This window comes from Perissodus microlepis, chromosome 17 (assembly GCF_051167445.1).
Source record: "Perissodus microlepis isolate ML-2025 ecotype Zambia chromosome 17, ASM5116744v1, whole genome shotgun sequence".
Taxonomy (NCBI): Eukaryota; Metazoa; Chordata; class Actinopteri; order Cichliformes; family Cichlidae; genus Perissodus; species Perissodus microlepis.
In genome coordinates this window covers 112501-140276 of record NC_140477.1, presented here as the reverse complement: position 1 = coordinate 140276, position 27776 = coordinate 112501, and the positions used below count along the sequence as shown (strand labels likewise).

At 41.4% G+C, this 27776-nt stretch overlaps 1 protein-coding gene across 1 annotated transcript in view; it reads right to left on the bottom strand.

Moving 5' to 3' along the window:
- The window catches only part of tmtc1 (transmembrane O-mannosyltransferase targeting cadherins 1), an 83548-nt gene that overhangs the window by 10730 nt on the left and 45042 nt on the right, over positions 1-27776 (bottom strand). Inside the window, exons 7-17 of the mRNA XM_084911115.1 lie at positions 24626-24815; positions 21113-21234; positions 19271-19438; positions 16525-16638; positions 14843-14986; positions 12263-12371; positions 11187-11289; positions 8999-9134; positions 3748-3892; positions 3486-3623; positions 274-396 (exon numbers count right to left, since the gene is read on the bottom strand). Of these exons, the coding sequence (XP_084767241.1) occupies positions 274-396; positions 3486-3623; positions 3748-3892; positions 8999-9134; positions 11187-11289; positions 12263-12371; positions 14843-14986; positions 16525-16638; positions 19271-19438; positions 21113-21234; positions 24626-24815 (1492 nt within the window). The remainder of the gene's footprint in view (positions 1-273; positions 397-3485; positions 3624-3747; positions 3893-8998; positions 9135-11186; positions 11290-12262; positions 12372-14842; positions 14987-16524; positions 16639-19270; positions 19439-21112; positions 21235-24625; positions 24816-27776) is intronic.

Here is a 27776-nt window from a genome sequence, read left to right as displayed (position 1 = left end):
ACACTTTCAAGCACTTTTAAGCACCACATCTTGAATTCAAGCACTTTTCAAAACCTTGAAAAGACAACATTAAAATTCAAGCATTTTCAAGGATTTCAAACACCCATACAAACCCTGTACATTACTGTTTGCATCACAGAATCAAACAAAGACAGAGAGTCATCATTAGCAGCTACAGAAAATCTATGTTGCTTACAGGAAGAAAAAGAGAGAAAAATATGAGAGGGGAAAGACGATAAGTCTGTGTGTGACAGAGAGTACAGATTGTAGTACCTCGAAGGCTCGGTCCAGCTGGTTCATCTCTCTGAGCTGGTTCCCTTTGGAAAAATATAGCTCTGCTCTCACTGTCAGGTCACTGGGATTCTGCTGCAGGGCCTTGTCCAAAGCCTCCAGAGCCTGGAACACACACACACACACACACACACACACACACACACACACACACACACACACACACACACACACACACACATAATCTCAAAACTACATTGTAGGAGGCACTTGGTGTTGTAAGCCACCCCCTCTGTTCAAACGTAGTCAATCACACTCCTTTTTTAAACCATGTGAACATTGGCATCCTTGAAAGAGTGACCTTTATCCTTTAAATGCAGACGTAGAGGTCTGAGCACTCCTCGCTGCATTACACAGCATACTCTGTTTCTGTTTGGGCTTGCTTTATGTGTGTGTTCCCTTTCTTTCCCTTCTGGCTTAGAGGGAACATTTTCTTCCCGGTGTTGTAGGGTCCTGATTACTCCAAGTTTGTGTTCCAGAGGATGGTGGGAGTCAAAGAGGAGGTACTGGTCTGTGTGTGTTGGCTTCAGGTAAACTTCAATGTTGAGGTTTCCATGAACAGTGAAGGCATCAAAGTTTTTAAGAAAGTGCTATTACTATTTTGCTTGTAAATTAATAACTTCACCTGCAGTTTCTCAGTTCTTCTTTCTTGCTTGGTAAGAGAAATCTAGTCTTATCTAAGCTTGAACAAGTGCATTAGTACCAGGTTCAATGTCTGAGGTGAAAACGTTAAGTATAATCACAACAGCAAATGCAGGATCCGACTCCCATTCTGCCCATTCTCCATCTGAGAACTTCTCCCTCTCAGATCTAGACAACCATCAGTTGTAACAGCTGCCAGTTTGTCCCATTTCAGTCCAAGTCTATTCAGGCCTATCCGGTCACTTCCTTTAACTAATTACTTTCTGTCACAGTGCCTTTCATTGATTGCATTGCTGCTATCTCTCCTGTAATCACAAACTTTGTCATTATCCTACTTACAAAAACTAATCAGCGGGCTGTGACATCACAGCTCTAGTCCAGAGCCGGGGAGAAAATGTCAAAATTGCTTGTTTATTAACTGAAGCTCCAGATCCGTCCGTCCATTCAGGGCCAGATGGTGAATTTGAAAACATTCTCAAATGCTTCTTTTTTGTTTTTGCTTTGTTTTTTTTAAATCAGTGTATATTAACATGGCAGAGTCTACCAACGACTCTTTGATAAACTCTCTATGAGAGAAACTGTTACTGTTATGGTAAATGGTAAATGGCCTGTATTTGTATAGCGCTTTTCTAGTCACTAAGGACTAAAAGTGCTTTACACAACCAGTCATCCACCCATTCACACACTGGTGATGGCAGCTACATTGTAGCCACAGCCGCCCTGGGGTTGACAGAGGCGAGGCTGCCGGACACTGGCGCCACCGGGCCCTCTGACCACCACCAGTAGGCAACGGGTGAAGTGTCTTGCCCAAGGACACAACGACCGAGACTGTCGGAGCCGGGGCTCGAACCGGCAACCTTCCGATTACAAGACGAACTGCCAACTCTTGAGCCACGATCGCCTGTTATTTTGGGGCAGATTTTTGTAAGAAATTACAACTGAATCCTAATTTCCCATTGGCCTCATGGGATGGTCAGGGAGATGAGGATGATTTAGAATGCATAACAGCGTCTTACCCATATGTTAGGAGGTTTTTCTCCTACACATACACATCTACATACATATAAACTTACGTTCAGTCTTGTACTGTATATAAATCAGGTTTCTCTACCACCTTGGTTTGTGCAAGGCATACATTCATGTATCATCATTCAACACACGAATCATTACACTCCAGACTTGACTGATTGGTAAGATGTGCCGAAGGAGTGGCTGTTGCTGGGTTGTCTGCCAGACTGGAGGAGTCTTCCCAGCACCTCCAGTCTACATGTAGGGATGGGTACCGGTAAACGGTAGTAAGCAGACCGAAAAGCAGCGCACATTTCGGTGCTTTATTTCGGTGGTTCTTTTTTTTTTCCCCCTGAGATGTTGGATTCTAGCCAATCGTTTTACCTTTCCAAGGATAGTAGGCGGGCCCAGGTACGTAAGTTCTTTTAGAGCAGAGCTACAGATTAAAAATGCCCAAGGTGAAGCGGTCAAAGTCTGGCTGTACTTCACAGCAAAAGATGCAAACTCAGCAGCCTGCAACAAGTGCTTTAAGCTGATACTGTGATACTGTCAAAGGAGGTAACACCTCAAATCTGATGAAACGCTTGGCAACGCATAGCATTTTTTTAAAAGCCGAGAAATGCACTGTATTTGATAGCTTGCTGCGAGACCTCACACCGAGCACATCTACTGCGGGTGTGGTGCCTGTTATTGGACCCAGAGTTAGCAACATCCCCCAAAAACCCGAAGAGGAGAGTCCTGGCCCCTAGCCCTGCCAGTGTAGCAGAAATGATGAGGATGATGATGGCAGCAGCAGCCGTTCTTCTCTGCGTGAGTAGCTTAATGTTGTTCGTGTGTAATTTACGTTGAGTAGGCTAACCACGTTATTACATTAATGCATGTAAGGTGAACTAGCAAACACCGTCGTAGTTACATGCGGCTGTCTTCTTGTTTGATGGCAGATACTCCCTTCACCCTGGCCAAAAACATGAGAGGTTTTTGGACAAAGTTTGTGTTTTTTCCATTGTTTAAGCACTGCTTCCAGCCAAGAGTGATACCATATATGCCCTATAGCTGGAGAAAAAAGGCTAACATTGTTATCTTTTTACAAAAAACCAGCTAAACATGAGAGGTTTTTGGACAAAGTTTGTGTTCTCCATTCTTTAAGCACCGGTTCAAGCACCGTTTAAGCACCGGCACAGTTTTAAAAGTACCGGTTTGGTACCGGTATCGGATAAAACCTAAACAATACCTAACCCTATCTACATGTCAAAGAATTCTTAGGCAAGATACCAATGCATCGGAGTGTCAGTGGATACAAGTGTCCTGATGACACTTGTGTGAATATTTTTGAGAGTGATTGCAGCTTGTACTAAAAAGTGCTTTGAGTGCTCAGTTGGAGTAGAAAGGCGCCATATAACTACCAGTCCATTTACCATCTCTTCTGTCAAACTGGGTCATATATTAACGAAACACTGACGGCCGTACACGCTGCTGGTGCTAACACAACAGATTCAGAAAGATCATTGGCAGTTGCTCTTATGTAAAGCAGACGCGATACCTACCTCTGTGTAGTTGCCACGCTTGCTGTAGATTGCAGACAGGAGGCGGTAACATTCTATGCAGTTGCCTTTTCTGGATATGACATCGAGCATCATCTTCTCTGCCTCTTTGGTACGACCAGCCATTGCTAAAACCTGAGCCTGAAACATACATAGAGAGTTTTTGTGTGAAACAAGTTATGGTTAGCACGTGGTCTCCTTTCCAACTAATGCACAAGAAACTAAATGCTATTCTTAGTAAGTCTAAGTATGTATGTCTACTCACGAGAGCCAGCCAGATGTCGGTGCTCTCCGGTTGCAGGGCCACAGCTTCTCTGTACACCTGCAAAGCCTCCTCGTAGCGACCTGTGTTGTAGTATAATGCTCCAAGTGGTGTCAGAATGTCCACCTTCCTTGTCACCTGCAGTGCCCTTCATACAAAGGTCAAAGGTCATGGTTTTCAATGGAGGGGATTAGAGACTCTCAATGGTAGATAGACTGGCATCTGAAAACAACTGTATTAAACCTCATTTACCCATTCATTTACCCATTCACACAAGAAAGCACTTTATTCTATGCATTTTAACCTTTTTTATTATGCAAAAACTAATGGTTGGATGGATATCAGGGTTTCTGTGCAGGGGACTCGGACCTGTACATGACCCACTATATATACAAACTTGTTGTAAACCCTGGAGTACTTCATCTGAATGTCACAACTTTAAAGGGTCCCAGAAAGACGCCAGCTTTTTGATCCCCATAAGAAGATTATTCTCTTAACCCATCCTAAATATTAGGACCAGTGGGAACCTCCAGTGTTTAATTCCAGTTATAGGTCTATGCCTCGGTTAAGGACTCAAAGTTCCTCAAAGAAATCCTTGCATGAAGCAAAATTCAATTCAATTTCAATTTTATTCATACAATGACAAAACACAACAACAGCAGGTGCCTCAAAGCAAAGTGATAACAACTGAGCAATCGTGCTTACAAGTGTTTCAGTAATTTGATTGCCAATATCAATTTAATTTCTGGGTTCAGACTAGGACTGGGCGATATATCGAGTTTTTAAATATATCGATACGAGATATGAGATGTGAGATGTGACAATATCGTTTATATCGATATAGTCTATGTTACGTTATAATTATACTTGTGGAGCTGCAAGTTTGCCTCGCTTTCGTCCACTTTTACTTTCTACGCTGCGTTACTCTGCCTCGCCCCTCTCCTTCACTGAACACAACTCCGCCTCCCCCATCGCTTCACCTGCAGGCAACAACAGGACGGACACGGCAGCTATCACAGAGGAGCTGGTCGGTAAAAAGAAAACATTTGGAGATTACTATTTTAGTGCTGCAGCGTTACTCTCGTTAGAATGACGTTAAGGCCATAACTGCATTAACGCGGCAAATCTCCGTTAACGAGTTACCGCGGATCGCCTCATGCATGGGGCTGGACGGCGTCAACGCGTTAACGAGCAAACTTCGTTAACGCATTGACGCCGTGGGCGTCGTGTACCTGGAGTTGAGACTTTTAACCGATGCATGAAACGATACATTTTTAGACATAAGTTGTAACGGCCGCCATTTTCTTTGTGAGTATTTATTACACGGCGTGCTGCGAGGAAAAGCCTGTTCTAACGTTGGAGTCTAAGGTTTATTTTTAGCACCTGACGGCTCTTTTTGACTTCTCATCCGTAAATACTCTGCATCTTTCACAGGATTCAGTTTATTTTAAAAAGTCTCAACAGGATCTTCAGCTTTATTGTGAAAGGTTAATATGCAAAACAAACAAGCAGACGGCGGAGCCATGCCATTGTTTTACTGTCATTGTTGCTAACGGCAACGCATAAAAACAGGCGCATGTCCGTCCGTAGTGTGGTTATATTACATATAAGAGAAAGAGAACTTTAACAAATTAATATAACCACTACAGTGACCATCAAAACGATAAAAAAATATTGCCGTAAACAGTTTATTTTGCGACACCACGAAACAAACGATAGCGTAAATTGAAACGACAGACGTTTTTATATCGTCGTCCGATATATATCGTGATATCGAACAGCCCTATGCTCAGCGTCTGTTAGTTTACATTTTGACTGCACAATTGTGAGCTTTTTGTTATGGACAAAAACAACATTGTTTTATTTTATTTATGGAGCATCATTATTTAATAAATGCTGATAATTTATTTCTGAGTAATTTTTTCTTGTACATCTGCGCTGTATGTTAATAAAAGTGCCTGTGTGAGATCTGGGACACAGCTTTGACGAAGAACTCTCTTTTTGTTCTTACTTTATGGCTTTAAAAAAAATATCGAGATATATATCCAGTGTTGGGAAGGTTACTTTTAAAATGTATTCCATTACAGATTACAGAATACATGCCCCAAAATGCATTCTGTAACGTATTCCGTTACGTTACTCAATGAGAGTAACGTATTCTGAATACTTTGGATTACTTAATATATTATCATGCTTTTTACAACTACGTGAATGTACTATTGCTGTGTGATTTATTACTATTACTGAAGGTCCGCGGCTCCGAACCGTAGTAAATGGACCTCTGACTAATGCGGTCCCGTGTCGGGCTGTTAGCCAAAAACTAGCTTTACTTTGTTGTCTGGGTCGACTTTGCTAGCGAGAGACAGAGAGAGGCGTTGAAAGGCTGCTCCAACGGAACTTATTGTTTCGGAGAAAAACACGAACACAGCGTACAGTCGAGTCTTAGCTTACTTACAGCTGGGCTGGTCAGGCACTCTTCTTGGCTGCAGTGGTTATTATTATATTTACATGCTTCCAGCTCCCGTTTCTGCTCGGTGACAGCTCCTACTTTTCCACTGGCCTTTTTCTCCCTCCTCGCGCTCACAGACACATAACGGGTATGGCAGTCCATTCTCCCTGCAGCACGGACTACACTGCCCATCAGGCTACATTCTTTAGAGCTATGCCTGTAGCATTCTGCCTGTTAGCTTAGCACAACAACAACAAAAAGGCGCTCTCTCACCCAGGAAACACGCAGAGAGAGAGCGTCACCCTGTAACCATGGCAACCGTAACGCTGCCGCCTGGAACTACTGTCAAACAAAACCCAAACAGTCCTGACCCACCACAATATGAAACAGGAAAGTACCGCAGTGTAATCCATTTATTTCAACAAAGTAACTGTATTCTAAATACCACCTTTTTAAACGGTAACTGTAACGGAATACAGTTACTCATATTTTGTATTTTAAATACGTAACGGCGGGACATGTATTCCGTTACTCCCCAACACTGTATATATCGTATATCACCATCCAGCTAAAGAATATCGAGATATGAATTTTGGGCCATATTGCCCAGTCCTAGTTCAGACCACAAGAACAACCCGCAGAAAGAGGAGTCTCTCTCTGTCTGTGCTTCACTCCATGTTATGTCTCTCTCTGCTGTCTGGTATTCCAGCACGCAGTGTAACTAAACTGATTTCTTTTGACACATATCTTTTCCCAGAACAAGTGTATGAACAGAGAGACGCATAAAAAGGCTCAGCAGGATCGCCCTGAAGTGCACTCACACATAGACTTTAGCTATGTTGTCGTTTCTTCCTTTGAAAGAGAACAAAGGCATTAAAACCGCCGCTCCAAGTGTCCCACTTTCGAAGAAATTTCTTCCTGCTTCGTCATTCGAGCTGGATTTTATCATTGTCCCATCCATTTTCCACAGACACTGACTGATGCCGTGCACAAGAAAAAAACCCTCTAACCTGTTACTCAAAGTGCTGTTTGGGAGGGGGAGGCCAGCAGCAGGAAAATGACTGGGATGGTGATGTAAATCCATAGTTTATGCAATCGTTTTCACACCTTACCTCATCTGATTAGGTAGAGGACCAATAGGGCGTCCAGGACCCTCTTAGGGACACACACCCATAGGGCTTAAAATCCAGAACTGTTCACCAGTTGCTCTCAGGGCTGAAGAAGCTCCTTGAAATGAAACTTAAAGTAGTCCAGACGCTTTTCTTTCTAAGCTCCTGGATGACTGAGAACCTTCACAGACATATTCTCTACAGAAAGGGGAATTTCACTGGTCTGTCCCAGTTAAGGTGAAAGTGGGCTGTATGTGGCCCGCGAAATGAGTTTGATGCCCCAGTCTACACAATGAGCCAAGATGCCATCTAGGAAACATCTAGAACACCCAAAAGTTTGTGCTTGGATTCTATTTGGTGATTTCAGTGTCCCTGGTAACGTTTCTGGTTTGAGTTTCTAGTATTCAATGTGAGAGTTTTTCTCAGCAAATAAAACTGCTGCTTTGAGTTTACCTTTACATGTACAAGTCCTGCATTTGGGCCTGCCACAGCACAAACCTCGACAGATACTGATCCAAAAACAGCTGCCCTCACAGGTGATATGTTACATAGCAAAGGGGGACTGGATATCGGCATGAAACAACACTCAACAACTTCAGGAAAAGCATTTTGGAAAAAGAAAGGTGCTTCGATGACTCTTCATCATTCATTTGTATGACCTGGAATTTATAGATACAGAGCAATATTGGTGGAGGCAGCTACAGTTGTAGCCACAGCTGCCCTGGGGCAGACCGACAGAAGCGAGGCTGCCATATCGCGCCATCGGCCCCTCTGGCCAACACCAGAGGGGCCTACACCAGTAGGCAGTAGGTGAAGTGTCTTGCCCAAGGACACAACGACCAGGATAGAGAGAGCTGGGGATTGGTTACAAGTATTCTAGCACGATGTGTAAGTAAACTGATTTCTTTTGACACATTTCTTTTCCCAGAACAAGATTAGAGAAATGCATAAATGTCACGGTCCTGGGTCGGTGACAGTGTTTTGAATTTCATACTATTATTGATCTTCGATTTTCATCGTGGCTTATGACTGCTAGTGTTTTGGTTTGTTTTGTATTTCTAGATGATCTCTAGTTCTTAGGTTTTGGTTCCTGTGCCCCTCATGTTTAGTGTAGGTTTAGTTCTGTCATGTTTATTTTCTTGTTCCCCAGTCAGTCGTGTTTCATGTTGCAGTTTGTTACTCCTGTCCCTGTGCTCCGTGTTCCCTTTGTTCAGGGTCTAGTCCGGATTGGATTTTTGCTTCTATTATCCTTTTTGCTACAGTGCAATAAAGATGCCTCTTTTAGTTTATCATTCTGTCTCCGGGTCCTGCGTTTGGGTCCTACATCGTGCCTGCCACAGCACACCATGACAATAAAAAGGCTCGACAGGATCGCCCTGACGAGCACTGGCAAAGACTTTTGCTCCCTTTCACGAGAAGAAATGTGTTAAACTCGCCACTCTGAGTGTCTAACGACATGAGAGAGTTTTTCTGACAGGAGCTGAACAACAGAGTTTTGAAACTCTTGAAATTTTCTTGTAAGGCTCTGTCGAGTGTATTCCTGTCGTGCACCGAGGATTCTATTATTTTTTGATCCCTGTCAATTCTGAATGTTCTGAACATGTATGTGAAACTCATTTTTAGCCACACGGCAGCACTGATAGGTACTTTTACTGACAGATACTTTTGCTCTTCTTAGAAAAACTATTTTGCTCACCTTTTGTACCAAGACTCAGCTTCTTTATTCTCATTGGACGATCGGAGCAGACGGCCCAGGTTTACCATGGCTACGTAATGTGCCGGTTTGAGTCGCACAGCTTGCTGGTAGTGAGCAGCTGCCCGCTGTCCTTCTCCTGGGGGAAACGAAAGTGTAAGAATGAATGAAAAGAGGGAGGAAAGGAAAGAAGTGTTATGGGGAGGAGTGAATTAAAGAGCACGCTGGTGTGTCACTTCCTATCAGTGAAGAACATTGGCATTATATTAATTTGCAACCCCATCAGCAGCCGCAAACTACCGTATACAATTTCAGTTGCTGCAATGACATTTCTGCAAAATGGACTTTGATGTAGGGTGTCTTTGAATTTAACCCTCTGTAGGTTGATAATTTTTTTTATTTCCATCGAACAATCTCCAAAAGTTGATTCTGTTCATCTGGTCGTAGCGTTTTCAGTGGTACAGTACATTTGCATAATGACTGAAACTAGCACCTCCAAGCTCATTGTTCCTTTAGTGAGCTGGTTACAGTCATTGTGCTGTACTGTTTATAAGATTGGGGAAAACTTCAGTCAGCTGAGACTGAAGAAGCCACTTGGATGAGTGATGAAACATTTCTCCCACTGAAAATGTCCAGATGAACAGAATCAACCTTTGGAGATTTACTTACCTGATTGAGAATGCATTGAGACGTCCATCAAACAATGTTTTTTGAGCAGTCTATAAGCATATACTTTGTGAAAAAGGGCAAAACAGTCAAAATATTGACCAGTACAAGTAGCTCTCTGTCCATGTTTTTCTTTCTCAGTCTCTCTTTTATTTCCATTCTGTTCTCTTTCTGTTAATACATATGCAAAATATGCAGTATAATATATGGTAATGCTCAGCCATTATGTTACCACATTGTGCTTAGCATTTGACAGACTCGGGTCTGTTTTTTAGCACAAACCTTTATTTTGGAGGGATAATCTCATACAATTCTTCCACTGAGTGGACCCAGAGTGTCAAGGGGCTCGGTCCGTGACCCAGCATTTCTGAGTTTTTTTGTATTTTTATTGCTTATTATATATTGATATAATGTTAAGTTCTAATATCATTATTAGTTTGTCTTCATTGGGTTTTTGCCTAGTTTATGTTTCTTCTGTGTCTCCTTATTTACTAGTCTTCCTGTCCTCTGAGTAGTTTGTTTTACTTTAAGTTACAGTGGCTTGCAAAAGTATTCGGCCCCCTTGAACTTTTCCACATTTTGTCACATTACAGCCACAAATATGAATCAGTTTTATTGGAATTCCAGGTGAAAGACCAACACAAAGTGGTGAACACGTGAGAAGTGGAACGAAAATCATACATGATTCCAAACATTTTTTACAAATAAATAACTGCAAAGTGGGGTGTGCGTAATTATTCAGCCCCCTGAGTCGTAGAACCACCTTTTGCTGCAGTTCCAGCTGCCAGTCTTTTAGGGTCTGTCTCTACCAGCTTTGCACATCTACAGACTGAAATCCTTGCCCATTCTTCTTTGCAAAACAGCTCCAGCTCAGTCAGATTAGTCGTTACCCTTCGGTGTATCCAAGTCCTCTGCGTCCCTCTGTTAAGTGTCAGCTCGTCTGCTCGCCTCATGTCTATGGATTTTTCATGTTTTGTCAAGTCTGCGTTTTTCATGCTTCTGTTCAGGTTCATGTCATAGTTTTCTTGTCTTCTTCTAGCTGTTCCCAGTTTAGGTCATCATTATTCTTTGCCTCAGTTCGCCTTTGCCTTTGTTTTTGTTATCACCCTAAATAAACGGTTTGCCTTATGTTACACTTCATTTTTTGAGGTGTGAACCCGCTTTTGGGTCCACACCTCAAACACCCCCGGGTGCTCCGCCGTGACATAGAGGTGCTTTTTATATGTATTTTTCGTTTTTCTTCCACCAGTTTAATATTTGATTACCAAAGGGCCAAATACTTACATTCATTTTTTAAAATTGTTGCTAAATGTGAATTTCTATGGGGTGTTAATCAGAAGCCCACTCAAATTTTGATACAGTATAGATTATTATATTAAGGCTCAGTTCTCTGGCTGCGGGTTCATTTTTAAAATTCTGAAAGGAAGCAAAATTAAGTCCTTTAAAACAGGCTTATATATGGTCAGTGTTTGAATCTTTTAGTTAAAGTAAGTCTGCGTTTGGAAAACTGGAAGGTTCAACTCACCCGTATCCACCAGAAACACGCCGTAGTTGTTATGCAGGTCGGAGCTGTCGGGACAGTTCTCTATACCTTTTAAATAAACTTCATTGGCTTCAGAAAAGCGTTTCTGTGGGAGAACAAAGAACAATCAGAAAGGATTAAAAAGAGTTACAACAGCCTTTCAGGCACAGTAATCCGGTCGTTAAGTCTGACGTCACTAGCCGTGTCTGGACCTAAACTCTGCTGCAGGTCCATATATCAAACGATCACTATGGCATTACTGAGAGTTGAAAAACTGTCTAAAGTCTTTCATCTTTAATAAAATGATCAGCGTTCTGCTCTACCAGGTGTAACAATTGAGTTTAACATCCAGACATCCATGAAAACGGAATTTATGACATTTAACGGAGTTAGAAGTTAGCAGGAAGTTAGCTCGCTAGCTTCTATCTAAATACAATATAGCATGTCCTGACTGCGGGGTTTTGGAAACAAATTCAAACGTACAGCTCTGCTATCACTTCCAACATAAATGAAGACAGAAAACTAAACAGCAGTGACGTTTGTAGGGTTACTGAAGTTTGGCTAGCTGGTATATAATGATGTGCTACGTGACCGCTAGCGACACAGCTATGTTAGCATAATATAAACAAGCTAACTTTTTTTCCACTCAATAAAAGTTAACGTGAGTGTTCTCGGTGGTCAGGAACAAATGTAATCGCATGGCAGGATGCTGTAAAAGGACCAAACTTCAGCCAGGAGAACAACTGAGATAATCCATCCACAATACGAGGTTAGTCATTCATATACTGCTGCATGGGCTGGGGTAGTTACATCCTAAGGTTTTAAAAACTGAGCTTAAATAAATGATTAGCGGTAATAAAAGCCAAGGGAGGTCAACAGTGATCACTGACTGTTTTAGGAGCTTTTTGAGATTAAATAGAAGAAAATACAAAACATTAAACATGTTAACAACACAAAAGCCATATTAAATGCAGACTACTTTAGGCCCGGAAGTAGGATTCGTCACGTCATCACTTAACAACCGGATAGAATGTGATACATTACAATGTATGTACATTTTAGTTTGTGGTTTGAGTTACCTGTTCAGCATAGAGTGATGCCAAACTGGAGTAAGCATCAGCAAAATGTGGACCAAAGCGAATCGAGTCCTTGAGCAGAGCCTCAGCTTCTTTCTCCTTCCCCTGAGATCTGTAGACATCACTCAGCATTAGCATCATTATCATCATCATCAATTCCATTAACAGCATTTTTATCATTATATCCTCATTATCATAATAACAGCAATACTCTGTTATCGTCATTATATAGTGTTTTTCAACTCTGAGTGCTCAAAGTATTTTGTTTCTACAAGGAGGAGATAGCTCAGTAGGTAGAGTGTTTGCCCCATGAACCCACAGGGGTTCAAATGCACCGAATACTGCTCCCCCGGCGCTGTGTTGGCGGCTTCTTGAGGAGAGCCTTAATTTCAGGATTTATCCATGGCTGGAGGTCATCCTCCAAAGGGCTGCAGAGGTTGTCCCACACAGTAGAACGGAAACAGTCCCTCAGGGCCTCTTCAGTCTCTGCCGACTATTTCCTAACTGTGCCTTTCACAACTGGTTCTCTGTGTACTACAGGTTTATACACAGGCTGGAGATGAACCAGGTTGTGATCTGAGCCCCCCAGGGGAGCAAGAGGTGATGAGCTGTATACCTCCTTGGTGTTGGCATACAATAAGTCCAATGTTTTATTGTCTCTGGTGTGGCAGGTAACATACTGGGTGAAGGTGGGGAGAGTGGAGGACAGGGAGATGTGATTAAAGTCCCCAGAGATCAGGAAAAGGGCCTGAGGGTGCTGTGTTTGGAGTCTGCTGGTTACAGTGTGCAGGACCTCACAGGCTGCTGCAGCGTTAGCAGAGGGCGGGACATACACAGCTATCACAATGACATGTGTAAACCTTCATGGTTTACACACAGATAGTACGGTCTCATGCTAACCGCTAGCAGCTCAATGTCCTTACAGCATAGTGTCTCTTTGATAGATAAATGCCCAGAGTTACACCATCTATCGTTCACAAACACAGCCAGACCCCCTCCTCTCTTCTTACCACTCTCCGTTGTTCTGTCGGCCCGGATCAGATGAAAACCATCCATGTTTACGTGCGAGTCCGGAGTTAGCGCAGTTAGCCACGACTCTGTGAAGCTGGATTTAAAAACAACCACTGATGTAGACTGCCTGATGTGAAGAGGAAGATCGTTCCAAAGCTTCGGGCCACCATAGAGAATGCTTGGTCTCCTCTAAGTTTCAGCCATGATTTAGGGACTGACAGCAACACCTGCTCATCTGACTGGAATGAACAAGGGGGGGCATAGGGCAAATATACCCTGCCAGACCAATTAAGGATTTAAAACCACTAAGAGGATTTTAAATTAGATTCTAAATTCAGTTCAAAGCCAGTGTAAAGAGGCCAGAACCAGAGTAATGTGCTCAAATTTTCTTTTACCAGTTGTGCCGCAGCATTCTGCACCAGTTGCAGGCGTGACAGAGAGCCCGAGGCAACGCCTATTAAAAGGGAGTTGCAGTAATCCAAGCGTGAGGTTATAAAAGCATGGATGACAGTTTCCAAATCATGCCTAGAAGGAAAAGGCTTGACCTTTGACAGACAGTGATAGAATGAAGATTTCACCACCCCATTTACATGGCCATCAAAACTGTGCAGTGTCAATTTTTACCCCAAGATTAGTAATCGAGCTCTTCAGGTGAGGAGTCAGAGCAGCAAAGTCAACACCAGAGGAACGACTGGGACCAAATAATATTGCTTCCATTTTACGTTTTTTAAAATGTCAAAAAATGTGGGGCCATCCATGTTGTAACATCGCTAAGACGATCGAGCAGGAGTCCAATCGAGGAGCTATCAGAGTGACTGAAAGGTAGATAAAGCTGGTAATCGTCAGCACGTAGATGAAATGAAATTTTGTATTTTCGGAAGATCACACCCAGTGGCAGGAGACACAATGAAAACAGCAATGGCCCAAGAACAGATCCCTGCGGTACGCCCCATAGCAGAGGGGCCACAGAGGATGAAGCCGAACCCAACTTAACAGAAAAGCTCCTGTTAGAGAGATATGATTTTATTCACCAAAGTGCCAAGATGGAAAATCCTACACAATGCTGTAGTCGAGACATCAGCAGGTCATGATGCACAGTGTTGAATGCAGCAGTCATATCCAATAAAACAAGCACTACATGCTTACGACAGTCCATTGCTAACAGAATCTCATTCAGGTCTTTTATCTTGGTGCTAACGAACTCTTCATACAGTGGATCCAAAATCTACTCAAAGCGTTTCACTTGCTCCACATTTTGTCATGTTGCAGCCTTATTCTGAAATTAAATTCTTGTAAATTTATTAAGAATACAAAACTAAAAAATACCACATACAGCCTTTGCCATGAAACTCAAGACTGAGTTCAGTTTTAAAACTAAACTCAACTGAACTCAACTTTTCAGAGCTGAGGGAAAACAGAAGCTTTAAGCAGGAATTGAATGTTGCTGATGGAACAATAAGGCATAGTAAAAAAATTCAAAAAAGTTCCCAAAAGTTCAACGTTCAAACCAAAATTAGAAAGCAGTGATGAGTGGTGGTCACGTTTCAACCTTGTTGTTTGTGTATCTCTTACTTAAAGAGGTTTCCCAGGTTAAACAGAGCTCGGTTGTGCTGAGGGTTGGTTTCCAGTGCTTTCCTGTAGTACATCTCTGCCTCCTCTGGGCTGCGAGTCAAAGTGCCAAGATTATTCATGGCGCTGGCATGACGGGGGTATAACCTGAGAGCAGAGGAGGATGCTATTGATCAAGAACATTTTGTATAATCAGCATTGGAGAATGCTGGACAGCACACACCAATTAACTGATAATAGTCTTATGTGTCAACAACACTTGCCCTACCTGAAACTTTGCGCATATGTAATCTTATGACATGCTCTGAAGCCATGTTTCATCCCCTCATGAAGCTTTTTATGAGGAGGCATATTTTTAACACGTCAATGGTGGCTTCAGAGCAAGTTAAACACGTATATATATCTCTGACTGCCATCTACATACTCGTTCAAGTAAAGGACGCAACTTTCATACAAATGAAGTTATTGATATGTCAATGTTACTCCTAAGGCGCACCGGATTATAAGGCACACTGTCAATTTTTGAGAAAATTAAAGGATTTTAAGTGCACCGTATAGTGCGGAAAATACAGTAAGTAAAATTGAACTGAATTTAATAAGAATTGCATTATTGGGAGCCCCCAGCAGCCGAAGCCTAAAGAAGCATATAGTTAGGACCAGCCCTAACTATATGCTTTGTCAAAAAGAAAAGTTTTAAGTTTAATGGTAAAAATAGAGACTGTGTCTGGCTCCCAAATCATGGACTGGGAGCTGGATCCATAGGAGAGGGACCTGACAGCTGAAGGCTCTGCCTCCCATTCTACTTTTAAATACCCTATAACCCACAAGTAAACAACCCAGCTAACCCAGCTAACCCAGCTAACAACCCAGCAACGCGGTCTGTTGGGGTGTCACAGTACGATGAGGTCTTTAAGATAAGATGGGGCCCGATTATATACAGGCATATATATACATAAAAGTCACTATTAATAAATAGCTGAAAAAGAACATGTGCAAGAAGGGTGTAGCCGTTGCAGTAAACAGTGTGCTAGGTGGATGAGTTGTACAGGGAGCCACAGGCAGGAATGATTTCCTGTGTCGTTCAGTGGTGCTTTTCGGTAATCTCAGTCTCTCACTGAACGTACTCCTGTGACTGACCAACATGTCATGGAGTGGGTGGGAGGTGTTATCCAACATTGTCTTTATCTTGGACAACATCCGCCTCTCCGACACCACCTTGAGGGAGTCCAGCTCCATCCCCACAACATTACTGGCCTTACGGATCAGTTTATCGAGACCTTATAGACCTTATATGTGAGGAGAGGGACTGTAAATCTGGCTACATTTTATTTTTCATTTAAACCAACACAGATCATGTTTTCAAGTAAATTGTGGTAGTTGACAAAGTATTTGCTTCATATCTTTACATGTATACATTTCATAAATGTATACATGTAAAGTCATAAATTTATATATAAATGTTGAGGCTAAATCAGATGTGTTTTGACCATGGACGACACAAAATATGGGGGAAGCTTCTTGGTTTAGAAAGTGAAGCCAGCAGAGTGGAAAGCTGTCCACATTAGTATCACTTTATCCAGCATGGGTTGTGTGTTTTTTATAGAACTGTACTTATCTATTCCTCTAATGTCCATTGCTCGCTTCCATAGACGCAAAAGTGTGTTTTGTGCAAAAAAAAAAAATACCTGAGGGCAGTGGTGTAGTGGTGAATTGCCTCCTGGTGCCGACCGGTGTCTTTCAGGAAGTTGGCATAGTTGTAGTGGACTTTGGCATTGTGAGGCAGCGTCTGGATACCAGAACTACAATAAGGAAAAAGAGCATGTGGATAAAAACCACTTTTTGAGGAAAGTTCTATGCAAACTGAGCAAATGTGCAAATTTGGTTTGATGAGTGTGACAGTACTAGTCTGTGGTAACTGAGCAGTGGCTAAATTCTAGGAGCTCACTGGTCCTATAATTTAATAAACGTCATAAATAAATAACTCAGAGATACTGATATCTTTGGCATATGCATCGTGACTGGATACAACATTAGAGCAACCTGCCTAGTCCTGTGTATGTAACCTTCATTCCTGGTGCAGGACACCAGGCTGATGTGTCCTTGATCCAACACAGTCGATTCAAACGGAAAAATGACCTCAACATGGCTGTATCCCAATTCAGGGTCTGCAGCCTTAAAGGCCGCATTTTAAGGCCGATTACGTCACAGCGACGCGACGAAGGCTGTCCCAATTCAAAGGCTGCTCGAAATGCGGCCCTAAAATGTGTCCTTCATTTCCCCGGATTTGAAGGATGGGTCTGTGTATCCTCCATGGCCCAACATATCCCAGACTTCATAGCGCGGCGGTGGGTGTGGATAATTTTGCCAGAAAAAAAACGGCAGACGGCTGAAGTGGAGCGGAAGAAGAGTAAACTTTCAAAAGTAAGTACTGAATATGATGTCACTTATTTATGTGCGAATGTTTAATAATGAAGAACATTAAAACATGACAGTTGGCCACATGTCGGCAAAGTTATGTGACATTAGTGATGTTTGTACTTTCAGCGTTAACTTGGTTTTAAAGCCTTTACTTTAAAATATACGCCGTTCGATAGTCGACCTTAATCTTACAGAGATGTGATGATTTGTGGATAATTAAAGTCAGTCATATATCCACAAACACAACAAGCTGAAAGTCAGTGATGCTGCTCGGTTTGCAGTCCTGAATATCACGGCACAAGCAGGATTCACTGCACTGTTAATGTTAGCTATGTTATATTGCTGCCTCTGTTCGGTGGTGTCGAGCCAAACGGACTTTAACGTGTGTTTGAACGAGCTGACGGTTCACTCGTTAAGCTGAAAGAAAGATGCTTTAATCACAGCAGTCACACATGTGTCCACTGGACCATCTGGGACTCTTCTTGTTTAGCACTCGTAATAACACAAACACTAAATCCTGCTTCTCTGGTGCTGTTGTGTAGCAGTGTGTACACCTGAGACTGTCACCTGTCTGTCTGTCCTTCACTCTCTCTCTGTTTCTTTCTCTCTGATTGTGGAATAAAAGTATGAACATGTGTTTATAAGTTACACTTGTGTTTGAATCCTGCAGCTTATCACACATTTGATTTCCATGTGTGACGACTGCAAGTGTCCAGAGTGAGGACAGACTGAGGGACCCACTGCTGCACATCATCTGTGAGGCTTTGCACCCCTGATGATCCACCAGGACAAACTCAGCAGTGTGTGAGGAAGAGGAGGAGGAAGAGCCAGCAGCAGCTGACAGATGGAGAGAATAGACAGACTGTTCCCTGTTTGTGAAGGACTGCTAGGAAAGTTTAACATAACTGTCTGTCCTGAATCAGTCTTATTAGGTAATGTTCAAATAATTTTATCATCCCAGTGTTTTCAGTGTGGGAGAAAGTACTCAGGGCCTTCAAGTTACACACTATGAAAGGCAGCAACAAGTTTATATGTAAGCACTGAGCCAAATTTAGTAATGCCAACATATTAAACGAACAATATTTGTCTGTTATATATAATACATCTATATATACACTGTCAAAGATACTTGTCTTTGAGTGAAGATTTAAGGTGATAGGAAATTTAAATAACTTGAATCTTTGCAGCAGCTCAGTATTTGACACAGAGTTCAAGTTCACTGCTGTAATAAATCATAATGATTAATATAATAACTTTAATATTGGCCATATTGTATTTACATTACCACAGTGCGATGATTTTAGTCTCATGAACAACATGAGCTAATTGTTATTTACTAACTAATCTTAAAATGACTGTTCAGTACAGAAATGAAGCCCAACAATCATGTTTTACAGTCCTGTGGTCTCAGCCTCAACTAATCACACAAAGCTCATGTAGAAACAAACAAACAAATGAACAAAAGATTTTCTCCTTCATTTCTGTCAAACAAAGATGTATGAAACGTTTCCAGCTGTTAGTGTCATAGTTGCTACGCAACCTGAGCAGCGTGGGGAAGGTTAGACCGTCCCATTTCAGAAGCCTCGCACTTCCGACCTTAGCGGTCTTTGAGTGCGCGGCCCTTGTGGACCATTAAGGCTGCAGACCCTGAATTGAGATACAGCCATGTCTTGAAGTTCTCCAGAGGCCTGGTAATGAACTAATCATGTGATTCAGGTGTGGTGACCCAGGGTGATGTCCCCCCCACCCCTGCTCTAAAACATAAAGCAGATATTCAGCTTTTCACTCAAAATGTTAAACACAAACTAGTAATGTTAGAATTTTCAACTACAACTATCTGAGTAGTTTCACCTTGCAGCAGAGCTGGAGTCATGGAGTCTGTTTTCTTAGATTTCTTAGTATGTCATCCGTTATATTTTCAGATTGCACTCTTTTGATGGAGTAGATCTCTCTGCTGATCTAAAACTTCAGTGTGAGCTGATAACTGTGATTAAAGTACACAGGAACTCTTACAGGAACAGGGCCTCCCTGGAGAGCCACACATTGTTCTGATGGACAGTCTTCCATGAGAACAGCAGGACCAGTAGCAGCATGGACACACTGAGAACTGCGGTGCCCCAACGGCCAACCGACGAACACAGACGACCAAGTCCATGAGCCACCAGGATACAGTAACCCATGCTGCGAGAGGACAGACAGTGAAGGAGGAAGAAAGAGAAGAGGAAGGAAGCAGTGGGAGGTTTGTGAAGAACAGAAAAGTTACATTGAAACCAAGCACACCATTGTTTTTCTTGTGACATTACCAATAAGTGTGATGTGTCACATGGCCCTCTTCCTATTGAAAAAACAAAAGTTGTATCCAAGATGGCCGACTTCTATATGGCCACCATGGTCACCCCCCATCTTGAGGAGTTTGCCCCCTCACATATACTAATGTGCCACAAACAGGACTTTAATATCACCAACCATTCCCATGTTATTATGGTGTATCCATATAAATGGCCCACCCTGTACATACTAGCTGTATACAGCCACAACCCAATTTCTCTATATAAGGAAAAAAGTTTACCTTGAAGTAAACTGAAGAGACTTGTGATTATGTTGTAAGAGAGAAGCCTACACCACTAAGACAAAAAAGGAGAAAGTTTTGACTGAAGAAACTTAAATTATTGTCCATGGTCCAAGGATGAATCCAGAAAAGGGGGTTTATAAATAAATAAATTAAAGCAAAATAAAACGCGATGCTGAGGCTAAAACAAGCGGGTAGCTGAAAAGTAGTTTTGTTTTTTGTTTTTTTCAAATATAAGTTTAAAAAACCATTTGGACTCAAAGTTCTTCTGAAAAAAGTACTAAGAGGCCAGAAGAAAAAGACGAATACAGGTGAAGGACAAAGAGCATGTCATGGCTGGAATTTCCATGAGGCTCCTGAACCTACCTGGGATCTGCCCCTGGACAGGGCCACCTCCTCCAGCTCCTGCACACCTGGAGCCAATTGCAGGCAATCAAGCCAGAGTGATTTAAGCCACATGCTGACATTCATTTAACGCCAGTTTGTCATCGACCCATTTCCTGGATTTGTCTTGGCTCACGCTCTCCCTTCGGACTCAGGATACCAAGCAATCATTCTGAAAATCACTCTATGCCTCACCTGCCTGCCCGCCTGCCATCACACTCCATCTGAAGACACCGGATCTCAGGTCAGCCTTTCCACGCCATTCAGCTCCCCTGGATTCTCGTCACCCCCCTCTCAACACTCTGTTTCCCCTACTGCAATATGACTGTTTCCTGCCCAGCTCCAGTCTGCATCTCAGGCCACGTTTCCTCGCCCTAGTTCTGCATTCCCCTGGCCACTTTTTCCAGGCTCTTTGTTTTATTGCTTTTGTCCTTGCCACATTTACAGAGCTTAAGTCTAATAAAATATTGTTGAACCACCTGCTGTCTCGTCTCTGTTCTGGGTTTCTGCGCCTGAGTTCAGTTCAGTACAGACCACTCGGTCCCGTGACAGACCACTTGGTTTGTCAGGTAAGATGAGAAATACTAGAATATGTTTACATTAAGGCTAAAGCTTAAATCTGTGATTTATTATTTTTGTTTTCCTAACATACAAATTCTAATTGAGCTTTTTGTGGCTTATTTTTGAAAAGCTAAATAATGCTTAAGATGTAATAATAATCATCATATTAATAATAATTATTACTATTGAATATCACATTGTGTCAAAGGTAATTTATTAGACCAAGGCAAACCATCTCCACAAAAAGATATCATTGTTGTTGTTTTTTTTAAAGCAAACAAACATCAGATGTAGAGCTGTGCAATTAGTAATCACTTGCCAATAGTCTGACACGCACTCACCTCGGCATGTAGAGAACCCTTTCAGCCACGACAAATCCAACCCTAAAGAACAGGTTACTGGCAGGAATGAAGGGAAACACCAGAAACAACAATCCCACCAACACCTCCCTACTGTCTCGCCTCTGTGGAAAAAGAGAGAGAGGTGAGCACAGTCACAGCAAACAAATCAAACCAAAAAGTTCCAAGTGAAGAAGCTTCAAACACCATGTGTGAAAAGTTTATTCATTTGGCAGAAAAACTATGTACATTACTCAATAACACATCAAGTACACTTGAGAACAGACTATTTATTTATCAACACTGAAGACAGGCATAGAATCAAAGGGTGAAAGAAAGGAAGAGCAGACGTATCAGATCATAATCCACTGTATCTATCTGAGGAGGTGGAAGAGAAGAATATATCTGTAAGGCTGAGTTACTACGAAATGGGACCAAAAGTCAACAAACGTCTACCAAGACAAACACAATACACACAATTTAAAACTCATGAAACATATCACCTCCTGAAGATTAGCTCCATTGTCAGCATGTCAGTTATCCACAAATTTAAACTGGAGGAAAAAAAGATTTCCTTAGGACTTGCTGAGAAACATCACTGTTTACTTCAGTGTCAGTATAAATCCACTGATACCTATCCGTACATCTATAGAAGCTAAGTAACAGTTAAACTGACAAACTTTTAATTGTGCAAATATATTCTTAGAGGGTACAGTTTACTGCAGTTAACATTAACAACCCGCTAGCTGCAAATGATCACGTGCAGTTCTGAAAGCAGTCTGGTACAAACAACATTTGAACTTGAATTCATGTTGTTTGTACCAGACTTGTTCTCCAGACAGTGAAGTAGGACCGTCTGTGTCACTTAAATTCCACTGAATTAAATACAAAATGTTTGAGAACAACTTATATGTGTACATTCACAATTTTCAACCTTCCCTTTATTTCAAAAGGCTAACTGATCATCTGCAGAGGAAAAACTTTGCCAAGGTGTGGTGCACCGAGGTATTTTTTAAATGGACCCAAGAGCAGACACTGCAGGAGACAGAGTGAGCCTTTATTAGGGCTGAATGAAGGCAAAAAACAAAAACGCTAAGAAGAAAAACAGAAAAAGACAACTAAACTGAGTACAGGCTATGAACTACTATGAAACTGTGAAAAACTGAAAACTATGATGAGTATGGTGTGGAATAACAGACGCCTTGACAGTGAGTGAATGGAAACACACAAATCGGCTGTATCCCAATTCAGGGTCTGCAGCCTTAAAGGCCGCATTTTAAGGCTGATTACGTCACAGCAACGCGATGAAGGTTGTCCCAATTCAAAGGCTGCTCGAAATGCGGCCCTAAAATGTGTCCTTCATTTCAAGGATGTGGCGGTGTAGACTTTGTGGCCCAACATATCCCAGAATGCATAGCGCGGTGGTGGGTGTGGATAATTTTGCCGAAAAAAACCCCCCCAAAAACGGCAGAAGAGGGGCGCCCGAACAGTAAGTACTGAATATTATGTCACTTATTTATGTGCAAATGTTTAATAATGAAGAACATTAAAACATTCCTGTTGGCAAAGTTATGTGACATTAGTGATGTTTGTACTAACTTGGTTTTAAAGCCTTTACTTTAAAATATATGCCGTTCAATAGTCGACCTTAATCTTACAGAAAATGTGATGATTTTATGGATATTTAAAGTCAGCACTGAGACAAATTTAGTAATGCCAACATATTAAAAGAACAATATTTGTCTCTTATATATAACACAGTTATATATACAGTGTCACAGAAACTTGTCTTTGAGTGAAGATTTAAGGTGACAGGAAATATAAATAAATGCAGCTTGAATCTTTACTGCAGCTCAGTATTTGACACACAGTCATTGACTGCTGTAATAACTAATAATGATTAATATAATAACTTTAATATTGGCCATATTATATTTACATTACCAAAGTGAGATGACTTTAGTCTCATGAACAACATGAGCTAATTGTTATTTACTAACTAATCTTAAATGACTGTTCAGTACAGAAATGAAGCCCAACAATCATGTTTTACAGTCCTGTGGTCTCAGCCTCAGATACTCAACTAATCAAAGCTCATGTAGAAACAAACAAACAAATGATTTTCTCCTTCATTTCTGTCAAACAAGGCTGTATGAAACGTTTCCAGCTGTTAGTTTCATGGTTGCTAGGCAACCTGGGCAGCGCGACGGAGGCTAGACCGTCCAATTTCACAAGCCTCGCACTTCCGGCCTTAGCGGTCTTTAAGTACGCGGCCCTTGAGGATCATTGAGGCTGCGTACTTTAAGGCTGCAGACCCTGAATTGGGATACAGCCAAAGACACAACAGACTCTTTCAAAATAAAACAGGAAACACTAAGAACATACAAAAATCAAAGAATAAAACTAAAATACACAAATCACTGAGTGTTAGTCAAATTTTAGCACAGAAACAGCTTTAGTGAAGGTTACAAATGATCTTCTTATGACCTCTGACAGTGGACTCATCTCTGTGCTTGTCCTGCTAGACCTCAGTGCAGCGTTCGATACTGTCGACCATAATATCCTATTAGAGCGATTAGAACATGCTGTAGGTATTACAGGTACTGTGCTGCAGTGGTTTGTATCATATCTATCTAATAGACTCCAGTTTGTGCATGTAAATGGAGAGTCCTCTTCACCCACTGAGGTTAATTATGGAGTTCCACAGGGTTCAGTGCTAGGACCAATTCTGTTTACATTATACATGCTTCCCTTAGGCAGCATCATTAGAAGACATAGCATACATTTACACTGCTATGCAGATGACACCCAGCTCTATCTGTCCATGAAGCCAGATAACACACACCAATTACCGTAAATCCCGGACTACAGAGCGCACCTAATTAAAAGCCGCATGCTGTAATTTTAGAAAGAAAATTAATTTTGTACACAGAAATATTACACGTGAGGATTTTTACCGTTTAATTTAATCCGTAAGGTAACATAAACACAGTAACATACAAAAATACATACTGCAAATGCTTTTTTTCCTCGAACAGCGCCTGTAACACGGCTACCTGTAAGTATACGTACGTATCGGTAACACACAAATTACGCTGCTTATGGTTTTTTTTTTACAGAAAATGCACAAACAACATTACAATGTCTCTTAACAACCGGTAAAAATATATACCGTATATATACTACTTATCAATTTTATTGGTCTACTGTTACCAGGCAAAATGTTTTTGGCCGCATGAAAAAAATATGCATTAACCGCACGTCAGTATAAGCCGCAGTGTTCACAGTGTGGGAAAAAAGTAGCGGCTTATGACCCGAAAACTACAGTAGTTAAACTGCAGGAATGTCTTAAAGACATAAAGGCCTCCAATTTTCTGCTCTTAAATACAGATAGAACTGAGGTTACTGTACTCATCCCTAAAAAACTTTTATGCCCTTTAAATGACACATTTGAGGGCAGACAAGTTTCACGAGGCAGCAGAGATCATGGGAAATGTGATCTAAAGCTGTTCTTACCTGCAGTGAAAAGATGCAGTGCAGGCATAAAGCAATCATCACTACAGCCAGCAGCATAGTGGCCACATTGCGCACATCACCCAGCGATTCCACCAACGTAATGCTGCCAACCTGCCAGTCATAACACAGCACAATGGGGGCCAGCAGCAACCAGGCATTAAAGGACAGCAAATATGAGTAGGTTAAAAACCTGTGGAGAGAGGTTAGAGAAAAAGAAGAAAAGGACAAAGATATAATAGATGCTTGGTTGTCTAAGGTTACAACTAATTTAGAATAATCTAATAAACTGACATTTAAAGCCCAGTCAAAGAAACCTATAGCAGATCATGGTATACTGAATCCTACACGTCTTTAAAAGAGTCATGCTGCAGTTGCTGCTGGTGTTCATGTTTGCTCTGATTTAGTCTTTGTATTCTCCCCTTTTGTAAGTGCAGCACAGTATTAAATCCCAGTTATTTTGTGTTCTTTACGGCCAAGAAAGACACAGGGCTCAGAGTGGTCAAACTCAAACAATGATCTTTAATTTTACATATCCGGGATATGGAGACCTGAACACAAAACACACAACCCCAGGTCTGAAGCACAATCGGAAGCCTAGTTATTTATATACTTGCTCTCTACGTCACACCACACTTTAAGCTTCGATCAAACAGCCTAGTTGGTTTCACTTTCTACTGCAGTTACCATGCTTCTGCAAAACCATGTCGTTTCCTGTCAACACTTTTGGCACAGAGTGTACTCAGAGTTAGGCCTTCCTTATATAAAGCAATATAATCAACATATAAGCATTTAAGATTATAAATTTAAACCTCAACAACAGTTATTATCAAACCTGTGTGACTCTTACATGTATTAATTCTGAAGATTTGATGCAGCTACCTGCTTCTATTAAAACAGCAAAACTCAACAGTGAGAACTGACAAACAGGACATTGAAGGCTAAAACACCTCTTAATTGAAAGAGTAATTTGGCACCCAGACTTTGCTGTCTGCTTTTGTAAATTACAAAATTCAAGAGGCAATGTGTTTGATATGTCAGTAATAATTAATTTGATCCTCAAAGACTGTGAGGAAGTTAAAGTGGTTCAATCTTTTGGCAGAAAGCATCTTTGGATATTTCCAAACTATGGGCACTAATGTGTTACAACCTCAACTCTTTTAGATTTTTCCAAGTAATGCTGACACCACCAGTGGGTAGGAATAAATAATGTAAACTTCATTCTACTCCTTTTTTAAGTATATATATTTTGTGGTATATTTGTGGGAACTTTATTTTTATTTTCTATGTTGTTTTGAATTTACAATGTATTTTCTTGCTTGTTGTTATTTCTATTTACATATTCAAAATAAAACAATTGATCAGTCAACCAGTCAATCAAAATGTGCAGTGATTTGTGCCAGTTCATATACAAAAAAGGTTATGGTGCTTTATATTGATTTATATTGATAAACATATGCAGAAACATTAACATTAATTAAAACTAGATACAATATAAAAATAAGAATAAATAATAAATAAATGTCAAACTTTACTACAGTATACAGGGTTTAACAGATGAGAATTTCATTCACTGTTAAATGCTGTGCACGGAGCACACGTGCTAATAAGAGAACACGCAGTCTTGCCAAAAAGAACGTTTTCAAAGGACTTCATGTGGTCCTGTGAAAAACTAAGTACATCCTTATGGAATCCAAAATACATGGGTAACATGAAAGACCAACACAAAGTGGTGCACACGTGAGAAGTGGAACGAAAATCATACATGATTCCAAACATTTTTTACAAATAAATAACTGCAAAGTGGGGTCTGCGTAATTATTCAGCCCCCTTTGGTCTGAGTGCATAGGCAATTGTCTATGGTGTGAAGATACGAGATGTGCAGCACCTAAAACTACGGATACTGGATGCCTGTGCTGGCATTTCTCCTGCGGTGTTGCTATCAGTGTGTGAAGAGTGGTAGAAGAGGGTTGAATTGAAAATCCAACACAATGGGCAGCACATTGAACACATTTTATAAGTGGTCAGAAACTTGTTAATAACTCATGAAAGAATAAAGTTACGTTGAAACCAAGCACACCATTGTTTTTCTTGTGACATTTCCAATAAGTCTGATGTGTCACATGGCCCTCTTCCTATTGGAAAAACAAAAGTTGTATCCAAGATGGCCGACTTCTAAATGGCCACCATGGTCACCACCCATCTTGAGGAGTTTGCCCCCTCACATATACTAATGTGCCACAAACAGGACTTTAATATCACCAACCATTCCCATGTTGTTACGGTGTATCCATATAAAGGGCCCACCCTGTACATTCTGTACAATGATGCATTGACCCAAATGCTAGCAGGCTAACCAACCTAATCTAATCTATGAAGCTACAGGAGGCTCAGGGCTTTGATCTACAGTCCTTTTGAGTATAGTGAGAGTCTAGTGCACTTTTAATCTAGGTACAATTAAAAGCTGCCACACCTGTAGAGACCACGGTTATCCACAGGTATAGTGAGTTTTCATTCCTCTGCAGATGCCACACAGCTGTACATCTCTGTTAACTCAGTTTACTGGGGGCGGATGTGGCTCAGGGGACTGGGAAGCTCATCTGTAACCGGAAGGTTGCCGGTTCGATCCCCCTGCTCTCTCTGTCCTGGTCGTTGTGTCCTTGGGCAAGACACTTTACCCTACCGCCTACTGGTGGAGGGGCCGATGGCGCGATATGGCAGCCTCACTTCTGTCAGTCTGCCCCAGGGCAGCTGTGGCTACAACTATAGTTTGCCTCCACCAGTGTGTGTGAATGTGAGAGTGGATGAATGAATAGTGGAATTGTAAAGCGCTTTGGGTGCCTAGAAAAGCGCTATATAAATGCAATCCATTATTATTATTATTATTACTAAACGACTGTATTCAAGACATTAAATGTCAGATGGCAACACTCCTGAACTTCTTGTCTATAAAGTAAAGCCAGCCTTGGCATATTCTGTGACAACCACCTCGGCCTAAATAAGCATGCAAATTCAGCTTAGGAGATTTAGAAAGGTCAAATAAAATGACATCAAGTAAGCCCACACACTCATTCCTACACACAGGGGCGCTGATTGTAAGGGCCTATGAATGACAGGGAGCCTAGAAAACAGTAGAACAGTCAGTTAGTCATTA